Source organism: Esox lucius, chromosome 8, assembly GCF_011004845.1.
Source record: "Esox lucius isolate fEsoLuc1 chromosome 8, fEsoLuc1.pri, whole genome shotgun sequence".
Classification (NCBI taxonomy): Eukaryota; Metazoa; Chordata; class Actinopteri; order Esociformes; family Esocidae; genus Esox; species Esox lucius.
Genome location: NC_047576.1, coordinates 22,258,957 through 22,274,958, shown reverse-complemented (window position 1 = coordinate 22,274,958; position 16,002 = coordinate 22,258,957). Strand labels below are relative to the sequence as shown.

The window sequence follows — 16,002 nt, the reverse complement described above, 5'->3', positions numbered from 1 at the left end:
TGCTAATAGCCTCCTACCCAAAAAAACTGAGTGCTGTAATAAAATCAAAAGGTGCTTTAACAAAGTATTAGTTTAAGGGTGTGCACAGTTATGCAACCAGGTTATTGTATGTTTTTTAATTAAAATTTTTCCCCCTCAAAGATTTCAGTTTGTTTTTCAATTGAATTGTTCAAATTATAGGTCACATTAAAGGTGGAAAATATTCTGACATGATTTCTTTGTCTCATTCTTTTACATCACAAGAACCTGGCATTTCAACAGGGGTGTGTAGACTTTTTATATCCACTGTTTGCAAAGTAAAGTATTTCTGTAGTGTGACCAGCACTGACATAGCTATCAGGGGTACAGCTGCAGCAGGGCCCGTGGTGGGTGGGTGGCCCTCGCTTGGCCTCTATAGTAAATATTATTTTGTATTTTAATTTTATATTGTGTCAAAGGCACTCTAACGACAGATGTTATCGCCCATGGGTTTTGGCCTCCTTGTTAGATCACTCAACTCTCGTCCTCAGGACCCATGTTTGAGTAGTGACCCGGATGTGGGAGTGCTGTGCAATGAGTAAAAACCTCACTCCTCGATGCCTTAAGCGGCGCTCTAGCGACAGACACTAGAGCCTACAGGCTTTAGCCTCCTTGCTAGAGCTCCTGACTCCCATCCTGAGGACCCAAGAGTCTGAGTATGACCTGTTTCATAAGGACAGCTTGCACCCCGGCCCGGTCTCACCACACTATGCCATGGGTGACCGGTACAGTTGTTTATAGGTTTAATTTATCATCTTTTGCAACTTGTTTTCCATGCAACAATCTTATATTTATCATAATTCTCTAATTCTACTCTCTGAATTACTAATGGTACATTGAAATTGGATTCTGTTTGATCATTTGAAACACTTACACTCAAAATAAATTATTCTATGGTGATGTTGGCTCTAGGTTGAAAAATATTTGTAGCAAAAATAAGAGAATGCCAAGAATGTGTAAAGCTGTCATCAAGGCAAAGGTTGGCTACTTTGAAGAATATGACATAAGTGGATTTGGTTACTACTTGATTCCATATGTTTTATTGAATAGCTTTGATGTCTTCACCATTCTTCTACGATGTGGAAAATAGTAAAACTGTAATACCTTCGAATATCTAGGTGTGTCCCAACTTTTGACTGGTACTGTATGGCCCGCCGTTAAGTATGTATTGTAAGCTCACTCTAAAGCTAACTTGAAATGTCACCAATGGGGCTATACTGTTGCTTTACAAAACGTTTTTGTAGCTCAAACAATTGGAACCTTCTCAATTACTTTGCTGCCACAGTGAACTGTCAGAGGAGAAAGCTTAATTGCTAGCCACAGTCCATTGACATCAGTTTCATGTACATACATACAGTATTTACACCGAGTGAATATGCATATCTGTTTGTTTGGTTGAGTGAGTGCATGACTGAGTTTGTGTGTTGAGTTTAAGCAGAGTTGGTGTACTGTAGGTGGTCAAATGGTCTCTGAACTTTTCTGGTACAGTCCCAGGCTGACTGATGGTACATGATTGACAAGGTTGTGGATGGGGTTAGAAAGGTCCTTAACAATGGTGCGTGTTTTTATCTGGGATCATTCCAGCTAGATCCAGGATGGTTGGAATCATATGCCAGGGATGTGATGGGTGTTGTGGAAATCACTAAATGGGAAAGGCACAGAGGTCTTCTTCACCACCGACTGGAATGCTATGTAATTGTGTGAGCATAGCAGTTCCTATTCTAAGCCATGATTAAGCCAGCAAGGAAAATGTATGGTGTAGCAGTAGTACTTTGAGAAGACCCAGGGTAGCTTTCCAAATTTCTTCAGACAACTTGTGAATTAGTCACATTTACCCCCCTGGGGTATGAGGAAGAGTAAGTTAGCAGGTGAGAATTGTTTAAACTAATACTTATATAATAATAATAAATTATTACATTTATAGAGCGCTTTTCATTATTTACAATTTTCTCAAAGTGCAATAAATACATATAAATAAATAAAAATACATATGTATGTGTTGTGAATTGTTTACTCGCCAATTGTCTGTGAATCCTGCTGTTAAATGGAGAGCTTACGCTTTCAACAATGACATGCCATTTATGTGTGAATGGGGTGTAACAGCACATTAGTACTCATACAGTAGAACACAGTCTACGCGTTTCAGAGTTGGAAATTGGAATATTTACAAGAGCAGCTGTGCCTCTCCTCTGACCCTTTTCTGAAACTGATACCTAGTGCACAAATCTGCCTGTTAACCTAGAATTTAGCATGGCAAGTTATTTCGTCTTGTTGCTAGCCTAAACTAGATATAAATTTCAGTTGCATTTCCACAAAAACGTATTATAATTGCATAACTAACAACTTCTATGCTAACCAACCTTGCCTACCATATGCCTTTGCCTACTTAAGTTATCTTCCTCTTGGCATTTGGAATTCATTTTCTAAAGATACACATATTTGGTTGTGGCCAAACACCTATCAAAAAAGCTACTTGTTTGCAGACCCTGACCTGAACACCAATTCTAACCACATTTTAGCCGATTAATCAAAGTACAATAACTTGAAAAGCATAGGTGTGTTTCAGTGTTGGATAACATGCCTGCAGCTTTCCACAGAGAGTGGCTAATGGGTGTTTTAAACAGAACCCTAACATAATTGTTGTTGTACTTGGTGCCTTGAGAAGAGAACAATGGTAGAAGATGGTAGAACTATTGTATCATAGGCCAGCAACTTTCTATTTAGATGTACACGGGAGACAAGTAGCTTCTGCCAGGGTCATGACAAACCCTGAACTGGAAAGAAAATACATGTTTTTATGGTAATTGTAAATGTTAACATGTAATTTTCTGTATTTCAGAATGACAATACATTTCTGTTTTAAATTAAATATAAAACCTTCATTTAACTTTTGTCCTGTAAAATAACTGGAAAAGTATGTTATCAGGATAATAATCAGTTTTTCCACAGACTTCCCAGCGTGATTTGCGGCTGTTCATTCTGTTAATGTTTATGTTTGTTGTAATTGAGAAGAATTTCACAAAGCTTTGTTTTTTGTGCCATCTTGTAATTTATGTACAGTGTTATCCTTTGGAGTGTTTTTGAGGATTATGGTCCCCAAAATGGTGTTTGTGAACTAACTATAGAAATTAAGTTGATTCTATTTGGTGTGCTTCGCTGCTTCATCTAATCTGCCTGTTGATTTGGTGATTTCTGACAGAGCAGAGCTCTGCTTCTGCTAACCTTGTGCCAGGTAGATATTGGTGCTGTGTAAGTCGTCAAAATACAAATAAGTGATGAATTAATGCAATACATTTGGATGACAAACATTTTAAGGACATCAACAAAAGGGAGAATTCGGTGGAGAAAATGGGTTCTTGCTGTGAAATTACAGTAATACAGGATTTAATAAACATTTAACTACAGTAATTTAATTTAATTCATATTTACCGTAGAACCTGCTCTGTATTTTAACACTTTATTACATGTAATTTTGTGGAATGGTTATTTACTCAGAACACATTTTAAAATTAATCGCGATTAACTACAAAGTTTTATGCGATTAATAGCTATTCATTATTGTAATCTTTTGACAGCACTAATATATACACATAAAAAGTCGGAAGTTTACATACACCTTATTCAAATAGAATCGCGTTTCCAAAAAAGTTGGGATGTTGCATTAAATGCAAATAAAAAGAGATTGCAATAATGTGCATTTATCCCTATATTTAATTGAAAGTAGTACCAAAATAACGTATGATATTTTGAAACTGAGTAAATTTGTAGTTTTATGAAAAATACATCTCGAATTTGATGCCTTCAACACGTTTCAAAAAAGTTTAAGCAAGTGGGAACTGAAGAGACCAACTGCTGTAGTTCTTGCATTTGTGGCATTTTTCATTTCATAATGGGCAGGTGGATTTTGTTTATATATGGTTTCTTCTTTGCATGGAAGAGTTTTAATTTCCATAAACGAACTGTGTTCACAGACAAAGTGTTCCTGAGCCTGTACAGTGATTTCCACTACATAGTTGTCTGTTTGTAATGCAGTGCCACCTAAGGGCCCGAAGATCACAGCCATCCAATATTGCTTTTCACCCTTGTCCCTTGTATACAGAGATTTCTCCGGATTCACTGAATCTTTAAATTATATAATGTACCGTGGATGATGAGATCCCCAAACTCAATTTTACATTGAGGAACATTATTCTTAAATTGTTTCAATATTTGCATATGCAGTCTTTGACGGTGGTGAACCCTTTTCCATTCTCACTTCAGACAGACCCATCCTCCCTGGAATGGTCTTTTAATACCCTATTCATTTTACTGACCTGTTGCCAATTCACCTAATTAGTTGTGTGATATTCCACCAGGTTTAGTTTTTTAGCATTACACAACTTTTCCTGTGTTTTATTGCCTCTGTCCCAACCTTTTTGAAATATGTTGCTGGCATTAAGTTCAGAGTGGGCATGTATTTTTCAAGAAATGACAAAATGTATTTTTATAGAAATTATAAAGTGTCTCAGTTTCAACATTTCATATGTTGTCTTTGTACTATTTTCTGTTGAATATAGAAAATATAGATATTAAATGATTTGCACATCATTGCATTCTGTTTTTCTTTACATTTTACGCACCGACCCAACTTTTTTGGAAACGGGGTTGTACAGTTAAAACTCAGTTGCTCACAATTCTCTGTCTTAGGTCATTTAGGATCACTACTTTATTCTAGGAATGTGAAATGTCAGAATAATAATAGAGAATGATTGATTTCAGCTTTTATTTCCTTCATCATATTCCCAGAGGGTCAGAAGTTTACATGCTCAACGAGTATTTGGTAGCATTGCATTTAAATTGTATATCTTGGGTTAAACATTTTGGGTAGACTTCCACAAGCTTCCCACAATAAGATGGGTGAACTTTATCCAGTTTTAACTTCTTGACTGATGTCTGATGATATGCTGCTTCAGTATATCCACATAAGTTTCCTTCCTCATGATGCCATCTACACTCACCTAAAGGATTATTAGGAACACCTGTTCAATTTCTCATTAATGCAAGTATCTAATCAACCAATCACATGGCAGTTGCTTCAATGCATTTAGGGGTGTGGTCCTGGTCAAGACAATCTCCTGAACTCCAAACTGAATGTCAGAATGGGAAAGAAAGGTGATTTAAGCAATTTTGAGCGTGGCATGGTTGTTGGAGCCAGACGGGCCGGTCTGAGTATTTCACAATCTGCTCAGTTACTGGGATTTTTACGCAGAACCATTTCTAGTGTTTACAAAGAATTGTGTGAAAAGGGAAAAACATCCAGTATGCGGCAGTCCTGTGGGCGAAAATGCCTTGTTGATGCTAGAGGTCAGAGGAGAATGGGCCCGACTGATTCAAGCTGATAGAAGAGCAACTTTGACTGAAATAACCACTCGTTACAACCGAGGTATGCAGCAAAGCATTTGTGAAGCCACAACATGCACAACCTTGAGGCGGATGGGCTACAATAGCAGAAGGCCCCACCGGGTACCACTCATCTCCACTACAAATAGGAAAAAGAGGCTACAATTTGCACGAGCCCACCAAAATTGGACAGTGGAAGACTGGAAGAATGTTGCCTGGTCTGATGAGTCTTGATTTCTGTTGAGACGTCTGTTGAGAATCAGAATTTGGCGTAAACAGAATGAGAACATGGATCCATCATGCCTTGTTACCACTGTGCAGGCTGGTGGTGGTGGTGTAATGGTGTGGGGGATGTTTTCTTGGCACACTTTAGGCCCCTTAGTGCCAATTGGGCATCGTTTAAATACCACGGCCTACCTGAGCATTGTTTCTGACCATGTCCATCCCTTTATGACCACCATGTACCCATCCTCTGATGGCTACTTCCAGCAGGATAATGCACCATGTCACAAAGCTCGAATCATTTCAAATTGGTTTCTTGAACATGACAATGAGTTCACTGTACTGAAATGGCCCCCACAGTCACCAGATCTCAACCCAATAGAGCATCTTTGGGATGTGGTGGAACGGGATCTTCGTGCCCTGGATGTGCATCCCACAAATCTCCATCAACTGCAAGATGCTATCCTATCAATATGGGCCAACATTTCTAAAGAATGCTTTCAGCACCTTGTTGAATCAATGCCACTTAGAATTAAGGCAGTTCTGAAGGCGAAAGGGGGTCAAACACAGTATTAGTATGGTGTTCCTAATAATCCTTTAGGTGAGTGTAGGACTAGTTTTACTGTGTCTATAGATACTTTTTAACCTGTTTCCTCCAGCATCTTTACAAGGTCCATTGCTGTTGTTATGGGACTGATTTACTCAAAAGTATGTTCATCTCTAGGTGACAGAATGCGTCTCCTTCCTGAGAGGTATGACAGCTGCATAGTCCCATGGTGTTTATACTTGCATACTATAGTTTTTGCAGATGAACATGGTCCCTTCAGGCATTTGGAAATTGCTACCAAGGATGAACCAGACTTGTGGAGGTCTACAATATTTTTCTGAGGTCTTGGCTGATTTTATTTTTATCTTCCCATAATATCAAGCAAAGAGGCACTGAGATTGAAGGTTGGCCTTCAAATACATCCCCAGGTACACCTCCAGTCTATTCAATATACCCTATCAGAAGGTTCTAATGCCATGACATCATTCTCTGGATTTTTCCAAGCTATTTAACGGCACAGTCAACATAGTGTACATAAACTTCTGACTCACTGGAATTGTGATTAGTGAATTAATCTGCCTGTAAACAATTGTCGGAAGAATTACTTGTGTTATTATTTATTAACATGAAATCTGTGTAGTGTAGACTTCCACTGTATTTGGGCGATGTTTTTACAATTGTTTGTTTTATTAAGGTTAACATAAAGCTGGTCCCAGCAGACAACCTAGATTGCGTTAAATTCATTACATGCCTCATTCATATTGATATCAAACAATATTAAAGGCTTGAATTATCCTTATTGATGCCCACATTCTTGTGTTGCAGACTCCACATTCTTCTATTCATTTGGTTGCATTGTTACAAGGCAATAACACAATTCAAGAGTGCTTCAATTTTGCAGTGTTGCTCTCTTTGCCTTGGGTGCTTGGAGAACTAGCCCGTCAGCATTCCTTACTATTTAAACTGTGTTAGTTTTGACTATATACCTTGCAAATCGTTCCACTGCCCTTAAATCCTTCCTCACCTTCTCAGTCTCCAGTCCCCATGCTGGACCAGTCTGATGGCAGATGGCCTAGTGAGGCCAGTAAACAAAATGTTGCTAGTTTTGATGCCCAGGGACGACTCGGTTAAAAATCTGTTGTAGTTCCATTAAGCAAGGCACTCAACTACGTATGTGGTCATTATAGTAGACAAGAAACTACTCTCACCTTTTAGCCTCTTACTTTGACCTACTGTACTTTTAAGATATTATGTGGCCTTAGAGCGAGCAGAGAGTTTTCATGTAACAAACTAAATATGTCAGTATGCACAAACGTAGTGTTTTAGTTTCTTATTCATTTTGATATATTTAGTGTTTATTGTGATTAATTTCTTTTTCTGAGATTGGTTATTTTCAAAATACTAATTTGAAAGAAACATTGACAAATAAGTGGATTGATTTGACTGGTAGTTAGCTATGCTGCTAGCAGTTTTTATTTGAACATGCTTTTCTTGTGGACCTGAAATATTCAGAAGTTTCTGTTGGCTTGAAAAGACTGAAATTTGTGCTGGATCCCAGCGCTGTATTGGCAGCCAGCCACATTGGGACTAGGAAATCATTCATCCTGGAGAATACCACTGGAAATCACTAGGGCTGGTTCAGGACAGGGACTCATGACTGAGAGGCTGAAGGGGGCGACTCAACTCAGTGAGAATGAGGCAAATGGAAGATTTGATAAGATTTGAAAAGGAAAGAAGTGGAAAGATAAGCAAGGCACCAAGAGTCGAGCTAATCGCGAGTGATCACAACTAACACAGTTTAGAGAGTAAAGGATGCAGGGTGCCTAGTTCTGCAAGCTCAGAAGGAGACCAACCAGTCTCATTTGGAGTCCTCTAAATGTGTCACTCTTTTGTTATTCGTGCAGTTGTTATTTTCTTTTCTATGGAATGTTTAGGTTACTGCAATTCAGCTTTTAGCTGTGAACGTTTGAAGAAGACCACAATGGAAATCCTTTTTCAAAGTTGTTTGTGTAATCCTTGACTATAATTGAACTGTTATGCACTGCACATGCATAGTTTTTATTTGTCAATCAAGTCAATTAGCCAATGAATCAATTATGAATCAATCATACCTGCCTTAAACAAGCTCACTAGTGTATATAAACTGTGTGTAATGTTTGTAGATTTAAACATATCCAAACAAGGTGTCACATGCAGTATTTAGTCCTTTAAAATTACAGATGGGAAGCAGTGAGTGAGTGTACTATTGTTGTTCTTTTCATTCCACATTAAATTCAGCTCTGCATCCCTGCATATTTCATGACTTTAGTGGCTCTCTTACAGTGGGTTATTGCCATGTGCCTCTGTCTTTCCCTTTAGGTGACCGAAACAAGAACAGGCCCTCTTGGATGTAGTAACTATGACAACCTGGACTCAGTCAGCTCTGTTCTGGTTCAGAGCCCTGAAAACAAGATTCATCTGCAAGGTCTGCCATCCATAATATAACCTGCCCAGACATTCTGATGGAATTGTCACAGTTTATATTCTCTGCCAAGTCTTAGAAAATGAGGCACCAGCGTGTCAGACAGAATTTAGCTTCAACAACTCTTTCAGTCTGTTTTTCTAACCAGAAAGAATGTCCTCTTCTATTCTATAGAAACGCCATAATAACTACAGTATTTCAGAGTGTAGTTTACCACTGTAATTTGTTTTCCTCCACCGTGACCTTTCACTAGGTCTCCAGACCATCCTACCAGAGTACCTGAGGGCAAGGTTTGTGCAGGCAGCTCTGAGTTACATCGGCTGTAACGAGGAGGGTCAGTTTGTGTGCCGAGACAACGACTGCTGGTGCCACTGCAGCCCTGGCTTCCCCCAGTGTAACTGCCCCGACATGGACCTGAGGGCCATGGAGGCCAGCCTATCACACATCAGAGACACATGGAATATGGTCAACCAGGACTTTGAGGAGTCAGGTGGGTAGCGTGACGTTGTGAATGAACTCATAGAAGTGGGTAGAAGAGAGAGTCTGTAACATTGAAGATTTGTGCACACAGAGCCAGGAATGCCGCAGAACATTACAAAACACGTAGATCAGTGTGACAACTGGTGTCTGCCTTTGAGAGGAAATACGGTTTCACATGTATATTTAAATGATGAATTATTCAGATGTAATGTCAGGCCACTCTTGAGAAGTCTATGAACACATATTTAATTCATAAAGCCAATGTGAAGGACTGAACTCTCGAAGTTGATGTTAGCAGCATTGTACTTTATCTGTCTGAGCCAGTTGGACCATACATACCCCCCCAACACCCCCCACCCCCCACCCTGCTCCAACTTACCTACTGCTTTGTTGATGTGAGCTATTTAATTGGCCCGGTAAAGTACCTGTAGTTCTGTAGTGGTGTATTTTAGAGCAGAGCTGTAGGAAACCATTAACAGTGAAGCGTTGTTGCCTCACTATTTTCACCTGCTGACAAGATAAATAGTAGTGGGAAGGGGCCTGGCTTTCAGGGATGAGGTGTCATTGTTGTAGCGTTGAAACAGCGTTCTAGTCTTGGCAGGAACTGACCGTTTTTTTCCCCTCTGGTTGTTTCCTGGGAATAGTGCCAGTCTAAGCAGGTTTACTCAGCGTGCAATGAAGCATGCTAATTCTTCTGAATACAGCATCAGGAGGCTGATGATTTAAAGCATGTAAACATCCTTTACAGAGCACATCATGGAATCTAATGACTGTAAAGACAAAGGATATGTTTTCTTATAATTGCAATCTGAAATCTCTCTCCTGGGTTATTAAAATAAACATTGTGTTGCTGTTATTTTTGTGTTCATAATTTCACAGCGGTATACATGTATTACACCATGGCCAGTTGCTCTGAGAGCAAATTATGAGTAGAATCAAATATGATCAACATCACTGATCTTAATTCTAAATATCACAGTAGGTTTTTTCATTTCAGATGAGATTGTATTGATTTTTCAGAACTACATTCTATCATGAATGTTAGGCAATATATTGCTCTGAAAATGTATTTTGATTCACTACCCCCTGTCACTGACACCCTGAAGCAGGGTAATATTTTCTGTCCATTTTCTGTTTGGCTGTTGGTCCTCTCTGTAGGAGTATGTATGAGTTTGCACTGCCAGGAGCTGGCTGGGTTCTTGTCGTATCATACAGAGACACAGACCCACATTTAGTTCTGCCTTTCTTAATTAGCATATGTGTCACTTCCATGGTATCCCCCATGGCAAACTGGCAAACAAGGTCCCATGTGTTCTCTCCCTAAAGTGGCCCTCTAATTCTGACTGATCAGCCAAAATTAATCGAATGATAAAAATAAATGTGAGGGTGCATTAAACCTCTCCACACCTGTCTGCCTTTCAGAGGAGTTCCAAAACTTTGTACGAAGACTCCCAACGTTCTATGCCCTCAACACGTCTGCCATCCAGTACTTCTGGAAAATGGAGCCAGGCGTCCACCAGCGCTACAGACAGCTCGAGCTCAGCAGCAGACAACTCATCACTAAATCCCGACGCATCGTCAACAAACTCTTCACCCTCAGCAAGAGGTGTCGGAAACAGCCAAAAGTAATTGTGCTGAGAGAGAGGTGAGATGATGTTATGGTTCATAATAAACATTTCCTTTTTTCCTTTAGTTGGCATGTATATTTATGTAAACTGAGAGGGAGTGAGAGTTAGAGAGTTAGAGAAATAGAAAGACAATGAGACACAGAGGGATCGGGGAGATGTGAGATTATGCTATGCAAAAAAAAAAAAAAATCCTCTAAATACCATGTTTATTGTTCAAAATCAAGTTTCATACTTGTTAGAAGTATACAAGTTATGTTTTACTCTAGCTCTGGATGAGGTAACTAACTAGTAATATAGTAGTGCCATGACCATTCTCAAATTAGCACTTCTCAGCAGCGACATGAGAAGTGATTTCGTGAAAAGAGCAATTGTTCCTATGCTGATGACTTGGCCACAGTCCCAATCTAGGTTCCCTCCAAAACATTCAATCTCCCGAGTATCCATTTGTTACTCAATAAATCCTGGTTTGTTTTGAATGTCCCAGTCTAAAATGGCTGCCATATGTCCCAAGTTCAGATGTATACATTGTTGATAAGCGAGGGGAGATAAATTATCTACTGTACATATTGCTTTAAAACATTCTTCTCTGATGTTTTATGTTTCTTATGTTCAAAAGGGTTCAAAAGCAATCAATCAGAAAATAAGATAGCTGCTCCAATTTCACCAACCCCTTGTCGGTTGAAACTGCTGAACTTGTGGTTTTTCCCTTCATTTTCTTCTAAATGGTTTTCAGAAATGGTTTTACATGGTAAAATGTATCCATATTCCTTTGTCAGAGAAAAATAAATGAAAATAAAATGCTGACTTCTGAAATATAATTTCCTCCTCTAAAAATGTACCCAATAATACATTGGTCCATCGTATCAGTATGATATTTATCAGTGATAAACCTACTACACCTGCACCTACTAAACCTACCACAATTTGGAAATACCTTTAAAAATGTATACACTGCTGTAAAGGGGTAGGCTGGGATAAGATTATATTCCAGTTGAGTTTACTTTTAGTTAAACAACTAGAACTACTAAGAAATAAAAATAAAATGCTGCCAAACACCCATTTAAAAATGGCCTCCTCCAGAAACCTGCCCAGTATCATTTTGTTCAAATTATGAGGCTTTCTGAAGTCTTTGGAATATATGCAGGGACTGTTATAGCTTAAAATGAATGTTAACTTGTACCCTTTAGATGCCATGGCAGAGAACTGCTTTACCTGGACTCAGCAGGAGCTGGCCTATCATGTAGAGCAGTAGGGGCAGAACTAAGAGCATGATTAGGAATATATGGCTTGAGTATAGGGCATTAAACAAAGGAAGATGGAACTATTTTTAATTGGGAAATATAAGTACTGTAGTTGGTGCGAATTGTATTACCAGAACTGCAAAATGCTCCAACCATATTAGGGCTGTACCAAGTGCATTTCCTGTAAAATAACAGAACGAAATCTGGCAGTGGATCCTCATTTTCTTTGTGTTTGCAGGTCCTTCAGCTACTGGCTGAACTACATCTTGTCCATCATGTACTGCAGTGAGAACAACCACATAGGTTCCTACATGGAGGAGACAAGGAGCTGCTCCTGCCCCTACGAACATCCATCTTGCCAGGGCATCATTCCATGCACTGTGGGCGAGGCTTATTTCTGTGCCTCCTGTTCCTACGATAACCGCTCCCGCTGTGCCTCCTGCAACCCTGGGTACATGCTTAGCCAGGGGCTCTGCCGCAATGAGGTCCCAGACTCCACAGACCACTACATTGGCTTCGAGACGGACCTACAGGACCTGGAGTTGAGATACTTGCTGCAGAAGAAAGACACCCGTATTGGCATCCATGGGATCTTTGTCAGCAATGACGTCCGGCTCAACAGCTGGTTCGACCCATCGTGGAGGAAAAGAATGCTGCTGACACTGAAGAGCAACAAGTATAAGTCCAACCATGTCCACATGCTCCTGGGGATGACCCTGCAGATCTGCCTTACTAAGAACAGCACTTTGGAGCCAGTGCTGTCTGTCTACATTAACCCCTTTGGGGGGAGTCACTCTGAGAGCTGGATTATGCCCATAGACCAGAACAGTTACCCCGACTGGGAAAGGACTAAACTAGACATTCCCCTGGACTGTTACAACTTGACTTTGACTTTGGGCAACAAGTGGAAAACGTTTTTTGAGACAGTACACTTCTACTTACGGAGCAGAATACGTGCTCCATCGCCCCATGGGAATGTCTCTGTCTATTACGAACCTTTAGAGTTTTTGGAGCCCGGGAAGAACTTGGGTTACATGAAAATAAACAGTATCCAGGTGTTTGGCTACAGTATGCACTTTGACCCAGAGGCGATCCAGGACCTGATTCTGCAGCTGGACTACCCGTACACTCAGGGATCACAGGACTCAGCTCTGCTGCAGCTGCTGGAGATCAGGGACCGGGTCAACAGACTGTCCCCTCCCGGACCTCAGATTCTGGACCTGTTCTCCTGCCTGCTGCGCCATCGGCTTAAATTAACCACCACAGATGTTGTCCGAATACAGGCTGCATTGCAGGCTTTCTCTGCCAAACAGCCTAACTCCATGGAATACGAAACAACCAAATTATGTAGCTAATAAGGTGCCAGAGTCCGGCTGCACAGATGCTTGTGCAGCTATCACACTGACCTGATTACAGTTAAGAGCAATTTTGGAAAGCACTGAGGGACATTATCTTGGTGGTTTTGATGTTGAGAACTTTGGATTGGGATTCATTTAAAATGATTAGCTTTTTGGAAATGTGTAGTGTAATAGTAACATAAGGGGGCTTCACCATGCCCACCTTGCCTGTTTACATTAAAATAATAAAACCCAGACGTAATGACCGTTATGGATATCAAAATATATATCATCCCTGATATGTTGCCTATGTCCTGAAATCCATAGATTGCACAGATATCACTAATAGCATATAATGTGGAGCTTTTGCTGATGATCTCAACAGTGTGTTTGGTTTGACACCAGCATGGCTTTATTTAGGTCTTTCACTTTGTAATTGAACACACACCATGTTTTTATACTCATCAGTTTAATCCCCCTCCACCTCATGACAAGAGTTACATAGAAATCAACAGTTTTAATTCCTACATTTTTTTTCTATGTCTCATCTTTGTAAAATTGGAGTTTAAACAATACTTTAGATGTACAGAAATAAAACACCATAAATCCAATGGGTAGTATGTTATATTATATGTCCTTTTATTTTTTATAATGCAGTCCTTTGTGAACATTTAAGGAACAATGTCTATATGATGTATAACAATATTCTGAAGTTATTTGTTAATACACTAAATAAAAGTCTTTTTTATGTGCTGTCTGTAAATAGTGTAGATAGTAAAATTCTATCTATTGTCCATTTTCATCATGAATATCAGATATCATATTTATGTTATCTTTATCTTGATGTAACTTTGATCAGAAGAGAAGAGACAGAGAAAGTTATTCCTAGATTCTATCAATTAGTAGAATTAGTACCAATTCACCAAATGACAGGGAGATAAAATGTAAATGTGTCAGTTAAGATTATAATTACATCTTAATCTCTTCTCTAAGTAGGACACAGTTCATGCAAACCATGGAATGTCTCATTAATATGTTTCATAAAGTCATTCACTACATCGAGAGCCGTTTTCATCTCATCATATAAGAGCATGTAGGACATCCAGACATTCCATGAAATGTCGCCTTTTGTAATTCATCTGTGTAAAAATCTTGGAAAAGGCAACATTGGCCAAAACAGAATAATACATTAAAGTCACAACAAACCCTAGAGCACAACTCACACCAGTGTTTGGCATAAAACACCAGGTGACCTGTTTTTAGACTGACTTTTTCCCTGAATGCCATACAGCCAATGCATTGTATGAAGAAATGTCAATTACTAAGAGTGGCTGCTTGGAAGGTTTTCTGTGACCTTTGATGGAATTCACAAACTTTGACTTCGATTGTTCTCTTCATTCTTGTTTTCGTTATGTAGTACTTTTACGGAATTTTGGGGAATAGGAGCTATGAATCCAAGACAACTGGTGCAAATTTTAAGTTTTCAGTTAAGAACAAGTGAATGCTGAATTTTATTGGAATTTCTGATGACATGAAAGGGAAAGCGGCCATGGATACATTTATTGTTAGTTTAATACACTTCGTTGTAATGATATGTAAGTGGGTTGAGGTATGATATGTCTGTTTTTTAACAAGAAATGGCCATCTGTAATTTTATCCAGTTTCTTATCCCAGGGCTTGTTGTAGTTTGCAGGATAGCAGCAACAAGCTGCACTGGTCAGAAAATGGTTTCCCCAAAGGTCAGGCAGGTCAGAGAAATCTACTTTCCAGGAAGAGAAGGAGAACAACCCAGCATCAGCCCTCTCTGTCTCTTACATTTTCCTTGATTGATGGCTGCTGGAGAAAGAGAGACAGGCAGCGTATCAAAGCCCATTATCTTAGGCGTTTCTCTCAATAGCTACTAGTCTCTTGTAATCTGTAAAGTTTTATGTCTTACTCTGGGTCTTGGAATAAAGGTATTTCAGAGATGCCTCGAAGAGAGAAAGCTTTGTGTTGTCCTGACAGCATGCCTGATGGGAAGCAAGTGTTTCCATTTGGGCTTAAATCTCCCAACCCTAGCTGAGCTGTAGTTCCATCATCCAGAATGACAACTGAAAGTAAAGAGAGTTAAACATTCCAAAGCATCAGCTCAACCACTCAGACACAGGAAGAGAAAAATACTAAACAGAAGACAGAAGTGGCCATCCACTGTGTTTCTCCAAGGTTTCTATTTTATTGACCTTGCATATACAAATGTGTTTTTAGGACATCCTTAGAACTTGAGGTTTTGTCGTGGTCCCCTGGAAATCTATAGGATGTTACATGGTTGCTGGGCAAAACAGTCTTGTAGCTGCTTGTCAGGAGATTGATTATCTAAATGATGTTTGAGATCAAGGCTGGATTAAAAGCCTGCAAATAATAACATGCACTTTTTCTTTAGCAAATTAGTGTGTAGAGCTCATTCTATATATTCTGTTGTATTACTTACTTATTTAGTGGATTATTCCTCTTTAATGTGTCTTCCTCTGCAGTAGTATAAAATGTTGGTAAGTGAACTCCACATCTGTATGTTCCAGCCATCCCTAATCTACTTCATCCAAAAAGCAGGAGGAGCAGCACTGTATTCATCTGAAAGGCTCAACTTTGAGTTGACTCTATTTAAACAAAGTTTTTTCATGAATTCTTAATGTTATTGTATTGTTAAGTTACT

General features: G+C 39.3%; 1 protein-coding gene across 2 annotated transcripts in view; it reads left to right on the top strand.

Annotated features, from left to right (window-relative positions):
- The window catches only part of brinp3a.1 (bone morphogenetic protein/retinoic acid inducible neural-specific 3a, tandem duplicate 1), a 38,123-nt gene extending 24,063 nt beyond the window's left edge, over positions 1-14,060 (top strand). For both annotated transcript variants that reach the window (XM_020048732.2, XM_034293952.1), the window contains 4 exons: positions 8,525-8,630; positions 8,881-9,117; positions 10,530-10,752; positions 12,215-14,060. In XM_020048732.2, the coding sequence (XP_019904291.1) occupies positions 8,525-8,630; positions 8,881-9,117; positions 10,530-10,752; positions 12,215-13,331 (1,683 nt within the window). In that variant the 3' untranslated portion in view covers positions 13,332-14,060. The remainder of the gene's footprint in view (positions 1-8,524; positions 8,631-8,880; positions 9,118-10,529; positions 10,753-12,214) is intronic.
- Positions 14,061-16,002: the final 1,942 nt, after the last annotated feature.